This window comes from Dipteris shenzhenensis, chromosome 1 (assembly GCF_047967505.1).
Source record: "Dipteris shenzhenensis isolate YYH24624 ecotype China chromosome 1, Dip_SZ_1.0, whole genome shotgun sequence".
NCBI classification, from domain to species: Eukaryota; Viridiplantae; Streptophyta; class Polypodiopsida; order Gleicheniales; family Dipteridaceae; genus Dipteris; species Dipteris shenzhenensis.
In genome coordinates this window covers 14,368,542-14,376,684 of record NC_141596.1, presented here as the reverse complement: position 1 = coordinate 14,376,684, position 8,143 = coordinate 14,368,542, and the positions used below count along the sequence as shown (strand labels likewise).

At 40.5% G+C, this 8,143-nt stretch overlaps 1 protein-coding gene across 4 annotated transcripts; it reads right to left on the bottom strand.

The window, feature by feature from the left end:
* Window positions 1-3,081: 3,081 nt before the first annotated feature.
* Window positions 3,082-7,411, bottom strand: LOC147905429 (importin subunit alpha-1-like). Of its 4 annotated transcripts, none has more exons than XM_087372478.1 (12): window positions 7,101-7,411; window positions 6,753-6,849; window positions 6,364-6,455; window positions 5,692-5,823; window positions 5,312-5,497; window positions 4,991-5,154; window positions 4,761-4,839; window positions 4,493-4,621; window positions 4,287-4,414; window positions 3,748-4,123; window positions 3,609-3,652; window positions 3,082-3,450 (listed from the first exon to the last, which is right to left on the bottom strand). In XM_087372478.1, the coding sequence occupies exons 1-10, from the start codon at window positions 7,317-7,319 to the stop codon at window positions 3,751-3,753; spliced, it is 1,599 nt and encodes a 532-aa protein (XP_087228604.1). In that variant the 5' UTR covers window positions 7,320-7,411; the 3' UTR covers window positions 3,082-3,450; window positions 3,609-3,652; window positions 3,748-3,750. The 4 variants fall into 4 exon arrangements, with proteins under 4 accessions (XP_087228604.1, XP_087228612.1, XP_087228595.1 ...); XM_087372486.1 differs by having other exon boundaries at window positions 3,082-3,438; XM_087372469.1 differs by having other exon boundaries at window positions 3,082-3,652.
* Between the last annotated feature and the right edge of the window lie 732 nt (window positions 7,412-8,143).

Here is an 8,143-nt window from a genome sequence, read left to right as displayed (position 1 = left end):
CTTTAGGCATCTTTGATTTCACAAGCTTGGCAAACATTCCGGATGGCAAGACCAAATGGGCTTGAAGGAGGCCTTCAAGTATTTGAAATGGGCTATGGGCAAAAGGTGGTTTCTATATCTCTTTGAATTTGATCTTTTCCCATTTGAGATTATTAATTAGGCATACCTTTGATCTTCCTCCCTTCAAATTGGGTCCCTGTTTGGAACTAAAAGAGACACTTGCATGTAATTTCTGCTTAGATCCATTGTCTATTGGAAAAGAACAGATTGTGGGTGTCGAATGAGTGCTTTATCTATGGTCTTGTGGCGTTATGTGGCAGGTCTTGATTCTATCCTTCCTTTGATGGATGCAGTGATCTAGATCTTTGGAGGGGAATTGGGCCTTCGGACGAGAGACTCACGAAATGCAGGATGAGGATTTTAGGTTACATTGTCTAATTGAAGTCCTTGGAATCTTATCTTTAGGACTTTAAAGATATAATTGCAAATTTTCATAACTTCAATCAACAAATCTTGCACTCGTTCTTTGTGATATAGTTTACCTAAGGATTATCAAAATGAAATCCAAAGGAAAAAACTACAGACACTGGAGGAAGCTATATCCATTTTGTAAAGATCTATGACATCAATCATGAACGCAAAGAAACTAGATCTTCATTGGCCACATAAAATGGAAATCCTAAAAGGAAAAAAAAAAGAAAACCATTGAGCTTCCAACTCTAAGCTTGGAAAGGATATCCACTTCATTGAATCATGTATGCGAGGTAATCCTTTTTTACATTTTTAGTCTTAAAGTCTTTTCTTGTAATTTAGATTGTGACTCATGAGAAATGCCATTTTAATATTGATATGTTTGGTCACCATGATTTAATCCGCATGGTGGGGTATGTCAATGTTCAACCATTTCATGTGTTATTTGATAATGGTAGTACTCGCAATTTTATTGATGTTAATGTTCAACAATTTCATGTGTTATTTGATAATGGTAGTACTCACAATTTTTTTTGTGCAAGTGAAAAACTACAAATCATCAAAATGAAGAGACAATAGAGTTAGGCCTACTATATAAGCGTCCGTATATAACGACGTTGGTAAAGATCGATATATACTGACACTGGTAAAGCGTCGGTATATACTAACCCTTAATAGAACTTTTAAAAAAATTTAGTGGAACAAAACACGGCTTGCTGTGTGATCCCATTTTGCCCCACTAATGTTTATTTTTTTACATTACAAAAGAATGTTTACAAACAAACAGACAAGATAAAACTCTTAAACCTTGTTTGTTACAAAATTTCCCTTATGAAAAGGGTGATAAAAAATCGCTCAAACGAGCCAACAGACAAAAGCATATACATGCCGAAGTATATACAACCTTGTTTGTTACAAAATTTTCCTTTCGAAAAGGGTGATATAAAATCGCTTAAACGAGCTGACAAACAAAAGCATATACATGCTGAAGTATATACAAACTACTACTACTACTACTTCTCATCTGATTACAAAATTTTCCTTTCGAAAAGAGTGATATAAAATCGCTTAAACGAGCCGACAGACAAAAGCATATACATGCTGAAGTATATACAAACTACTACTACTACTACTTCTCATCTGAATCATCAAAGTCGTTATCGTCATCGTCGTCGCCCTGGATCTCGTGACCGTGTGATCCCTGACCTTGTCGAAGCCGTCTAAGCATAATCCCTCAAGACCTGCCTTCTCATCATCGCTTGCGTTCGCTGATGGGACGTTCAAGCTTACACCCTAAGAGTGAAACTATATTAATTTGAAGTTAGATTGAAACTTAAAGAATAAAACAATTTAAAAAATGAGATTACAAGTTGGAGTAAACTTATATAAAGCAAGCAACCACCATAGCCCAATCGACTGCCTCCATCTCAATAAGCCTCAGCTTTGCTCCTATGCGAAATGCCCATCTCATCTCTTTGTTTGTGGGAAGACAAGCAATCGCAGATTGCTGTGGACCCAAATTATGAGAGTTATAATCCTAGTATGTGCTAGGGATGACCTAGCATAGCTTCACTACTTCTTGTCGTTCAAGACAAAAACTTCCATTCATAGTTTGTGCTAGGGATGACCTAGCATAAGTCTCACTACTTAATTGTTATTCAAAACAAAAACTCCTTGTAAAGAACCACTACTTTCAAGATAGGGGATTTGGGACATCGACCTTTTGCTCATGAGTCTCTAAGAGAGAGAGACAAAGAGAGAATAAAAAGAAAAAACAAGAAACCTACTTTCAAAAGAACTAGCTTGGCCCATGACCTATCTCAATTAAATGAAGAAAACATTGGTAGACAACATGGTCGTATACATTCCGCAAGGGGTCCAAAGCCCAAAAGCAAGTGGTAAATGTAGAAAGAAAGGGATTGGATAAGTATATCACTAGCCAAAGCTATATATTTTTAACCTATGAAAAGAAAAAACTACAAATCTTCTTTCGAAAGAACTAGCTTGACATGCCTTGTTTGCAACCAAGATTAATGCTTGGCCCCTGACCCATCTCAATTAGATGGAGAAAACATTGCTAGACAAAGTGGTCATGTACTTTTCGCAAGGTGTCCAAAGCCCAAAAGCATGAAGTGGTAAATGTAGAAAGAAAGGGGCATGCTAGGCATTTTGATAAGTATATATCACTAGCCAAAGCTGCATATTTTTAACCTATGATCCACACAATTTACAAAAATGATCTCCATTTGGACCACTAAAATCACCACATCTACTGTATGACTTTGTCATCACACATCTTACATCTTCAATTTATTTGAATTGGAATGACCTAGTCATACAATGTTAGTGAGCTTGATAACTTTCTGAAATGAGGCTTGCAAAATGGTACAATTGAGCTTTATTTCTTACAATGGAGCAACTACCAAAATGACACTTTGGAATGGTCAAGTAGATTGAACAATAGTTACCTTGCAAGAGTTGTGCATAATACGAATAAATTTCATCATACGAATAAATTTCATCTTTCCGGCCAAAAAGGCTTGAGATGCTTTTACTTCGGAGTTTAGAGAGTACGATTTCAGATTTACCAACTCCAAAAAAATACCAAGATCAACAAACACTCATGACGGCTGGTCTTAATATTCAAGAAGTTGAATAATTAATACCTGATTATACCAGACACTGCCTTTAATACGAAATTAGTCTTTGACCATTCTCAAAATGAGGATCCCTTCTCAGAACCATTTTACACTTCAGTTCGCTTCACAATGAAGAAGCATAAGCATGCCTTTGACGTTCTAAGATTATTGCCACAATAGCTATCTTCATGCAAATCAAGGCATTTTCCAGATATGAGCTAGGCAATCTCTTCGGCAAGTGCAGCCCGCATCAAGTGAACAATGCAGGTCTGGAGACAGCCAGACCATGCAGAAAGCTCTCCAACCGTATTCCTTGCCAGGAGCCAAGCTGCACATGCGACTTCTCATGGCATACAACCAATGAGAATTCTTTCTCAAACACATCACAGGTTAGAAGTGCTGTTGAAAGACGGACACTTTTTCAAAGGCAACAGCTAGCCTTGACGACTCATGAAAAACAAACATTCAGTACAGATCTGCAGCTGTGGTATGTATCACCTCAACGAGCTTCTTGAGGAACCATTAAGGTTTAAAGAGCAGTCCTGTGAATTTGGAAACAGCAAGGAATAAGTCCAAAACTGGAAAAATGCTTGCCAATATGGGCAGGCTGAAGACCCCAATGTGGAAGAATGATTACCCATCAAGTGAAGTCAAAACCTCCACTTGGAACTTGCTGATATCCACCGAAGTTATAAGCAGGTTGATCAGTGCCAGCAGCTGCAAGATTCTGATCCTCCTCTTCCTCCAACCAGTACTTTTCTAGAAGCTTCACAGCTTTCGTGTATATGTCTGTGTTATCATGTGTCTGCAAATTCTCGATCTTTTCAAGGCCATCTGCCTCATCCACAAACTGGGCATACATATTGATGCCACTTGTATGCCCAAGGTCCTTCTCTGCCTCACCGATTCTTAATATATTTTCAAGCCCCTCCAAGCAAACAGTAATGACACGAGGATCGGGGCAATTCAAAAGATCACACAATGGCTTGATGCAACCTTGACTCACAAGATATCTGCACAATCTCAATACCAAAAGCACAAACTTCAGCAGCTCCCCAGAGCAATACCTTTTTTTGGGTGAACAGTTAATTATAGCTAGATGAATTCAGAAACATGCCCAGACTCATCCTCTAAGAACACAACAGTGTTCAGTTTTAATCTCATAAATTTAAGTACTTAATCTGCTCATGAGTTCCTCCTGATGTTGCATTTGACATTGCCCAGGCAGCTTCCTTCTTGATGTCAAACTCCGAAGAACCCAACAATGCTACCAAAGGAGATATAATATTTGCATCAATTACAGCCTGAAAGCCATAGATAGTAAAAAGTAAGCGGACAACCCTAAAAGATAAAGTTTAGCTCTTAGTATAATAATGGCATACCTGAATCTGTTCTTTGTTCCCTGCTGTGATATTTGATATGGTCCAACATGCTTCTTTCTTGATACTTTTTTTGTGGTTATGAGTGAGCAGCACCAGAAGGCAAGGAAGCACTTGGTTGTTGATCATGATCTGTGAAAATAGTCGTTTCATAATATGATGAGGCACGATACAACAACCTATAATGATCATGCTATAGAAATAGCAAAGCTTACAGACAGTTTCCATAAGTTGTACGTAAAACATGCACATGATGTAACAAGGAACTGACCTGTGTCTGTATATCATCCCCTGTGACTATATTCCCCACTGTCCTTAAGGCAGGTATGAGAACAGACGGAGAAGGGTGCCTGAAACATCACCAAGAACCGACCAGCAATTAAAAGGTGACTGGGAAACATGAATCATGCATTTCACACATCAAAAGTCATATCTTGCAGGTCTATAACATCAGGTTGAGTGATAGCATGAGTGTCCTTCAGAATGAATTCTTATCCTCACATTAGTAGCTCGACAAGCCTTCTACAGACCCCAGCTTCTATTACAGACTGAATTTTATCATTTGTGCCATCAGAGAGATATGAGAGTGCCCAGCAAGCATCTATCAGAACATCCTCATCCATCGAGTGGATCAACCGCTCAAGAGCAGGCAGAGCAACTTTGGTCTGGACACAAGTAAGAACATGAAGGAAAATTTGCAATGTTCAAATGTAATTAAGCCTGCAAAATGCTAGATTCTTAATCGCATCCCCAAAGGACTCAAAACTAGATAAAATCCTGAAACCTAGCCTGAAAAACAAGAGAAGCTCTATCCCAAAGCACCTGCTCAAAAGGAGGCGGAGGCTTTCCACGACAGAAATTTGAGAGGGTCCAGGTTGCATTCCGAAGCATTGAAAGCTTTGCATTCTCGTTCAGTTGACTGAGAAGCGGTAACATGGCACCTTGACTAAGAACCAGATCTCTGCACTTTGGTGAATCACCGGCAACATTTCCCAAAGCCCACACAGCCTGAACCCATTTTTACATGTGTTATTGAAAGCACACCTTTCTTTCTTTTAAAAAAAACATTGGGGCACTCATACAATCATCACCATGCAGGAAAACCCTTATTACACATGGTTCCTTCCTGTTCTGGTAAAAGTTTCTATTTGAAGTCCTACTGTATAACATAAGAGATAGAAAATGCTAATAAAAAGCAATACCTGTTCGCGGACATCGTCCCCAGGAGAGCTGAGAAGCTGCACAAAGATAGGAACTGCACCATGATCTATGACTACTCTAGTATGATCTGAAGTTCCAGACGCAATGTTGGTCAAAGCCCATGCTGCCTCAAACTGGATAAGCAAGTAACCGATTAATTTAGGTTCAATCAGGAAAAAAATATCTTATCTGCTGAAAGACTCGGGCAAACCTACAGGCTTGCGAACTTGGCAGTGCAAATGGAATGATGCCTCCAAAGGGTCCAAATAAGTGGGCAGGCAGTAGGGGCTACATAAATATCTACATTTTATTTATTTCCGTTCACTTATATAAAGCATGCAATATCAGCATCTACACAAATTTGATTAACTTATATTGCAGGTGTAGAGAAGTGTGCACGTGAGGGACAGAGAGTGAGTGCCTGCCTGCCTACCTACGCGTGTGTGCACAATCTCTATCTGCAATTGTGTACATACAAACGGACTACATGCATGTATAGTTGCGTCATAATATGGATTGCGTCATAATATAGTTGCGTCATGCCCAGGGTACAAACCTATAGATTTTGAATCCTTAAGCTTTAGCCCTGTGCTTGCAGGAGAACAAAATACATTTTTGACAAGCTACCTTTATTGTCATTCATCAGATCCTCCTCAAAAAACACTGCTGAGTACCTGCAGCTGAGGGAAGTCGCTTCGAAAAAGAAACTCAACAAACCGAGGAACCACCCCAGCTTGGATGACTTCCTGAATAGGAGGACTGCGTTCTGTGAATAAGAAAGCACATGGATTTATAAGAAGGTTGACACTAGTGGCAAGGTAAGCACAAGCATACAGTAGGCGTAAGGAGATAGCCAGGATAAACCAATTGAAAGCCCAGTGTTAGCACCCAGGTTATCGGCAAACGTCCAATCATCAAGCTTCAAACAACAGACATTCCTACGTATGTGACACTTCATTATCACACATCTGTACACAGACAGACCGAGGAGGTTAAGAGCAGACTCAGATATGACCGAATGGGCAGGGTGACGAGCGTTACTTATCAAGCAGAGAGTGCTTACCGATAGAAAGAAGCTTCCTGAATTGATATGTAGCCTCCACTTGCGTATTCGGATCTTCAGACCAAACTCCACTCACCATCGCCGGCAAACTCTCCAGCTGCAGAAAGAGGAGCAGCGCTCTTAAACTGCTGCTAGGGCACCATGAAGGGCAATATATACCAAAATACATAGACAAGAATCCAATTCCTAGCCCGTACAAACCCAGATGCTGTTATTACAGCGCTTGCAATCTTAAACCCAAAAAAATGGATAGCAAGGGCAAGAGAATCCAAGAGGGACTCTTTCGCACGCACCGAGGGAGGATCGCTAAAAGTTCGCTTGGATTGAAAAGGGCAGGCAGGGCCATACCTTCTTCTCGATGGAGCTGGACTGGAGGCCGGAGCCAAGCTGCTGCTGCTGCTGGGGGGGCAAGCCCTCCTTGCGCTTTTTGAGCAAGCTCTCTTCGCGCTTGCTTTTACGGATCTCGACGAGGTTGTCTTCACGCTTGCGGCGGGCTTCATCAGCGTCGACAGAGATCTTGTAGGTCTTCTTGCGGCTCTCAGCGCGAGCATTGGGTCGGAGCGACATAGCTGGGAGCTTGAGCTTGAGCTTGATGGACAGAGAAGAGAGCTCGCGAGGCACAATTGAGGCAGCAGAGCGGGAAAGGAAGAACCTTGGCCCCTTCTACTAAAACCGGTTTCTACCCTCATTAGCACTAATCCTTCCTTAATCTCATCTCGTTTATGCTAGCCGTTGACAACAAGTAGGTTTCAAATTTTAAGCACTCTCGTGTACTCCCTCTCTGTCCTCGTACATGGCATACATTGAACATCGCTCGCATGTACTCCGGTCTTTCTGCTCATACATGGCATACATTTGTTCCATCCGTTTCGGAACTCACAAGCTTCGTGTCATCATAAGAAGACTTTCTCTTGTAATGGTGGTGATGCTATGAGATGATGCCTCAGAACCCCACTAGTTGTATCTCCTTGCAACACCTGCATGAAGCCTTCACCTTTTGATCTCGAATAAGAATAGGGGTCCAACATACATTCATTCAGAAGGCATCATACTATCCATGGGTTTGGAATTCTATGGAACCCCAATTCGATCATCATACCCAAAGTCTTGGGGATGGCCTAATCACAACCTTTTTGAGTCAATTTTGAACCTTATCTCTCACTAATTGAGCCAATAGACAACTTGTTAGAGCTAATATCACTATAGTAATTTAGTTTACGTTGTTGATCTTCTTTAAAATACTAACAAGTTCCAATAGTAGCTAATTATCATATCAAAGTGGGTAGCCCAATAATGTCATTATAGTCCAAGCCAACCCAAAAGCTACCGATCACCAACTTGATTCAAAGGCTGCAGATAGACCACTAAATAGTGCTAATCCATAATGGGTC

Coding starts and splice junctions, on each gene's coding strand:
- LOC147905429 (XM_087372420.1), bottom strand. CDS start 7,319: ATGTCGCTCCGACCCAATGCTCGCGCTGAGAGCCGCAAGAAGACCTAC. Junction 6,850..7,100: donor CCAGCTCCATCGAGAAGAAG/GTATGGCCCTGC, acceptor CTCTTTCTGCAG/CTGGAGAGTTTGCCGGCGAT. Junction 4,124..4,286: donor GGAACTCATGAGCAGATTAA/GTACTTAAATTT, acceptor GAGATTGTGCAG/ATATCTTGTGAGTCAAGGTT.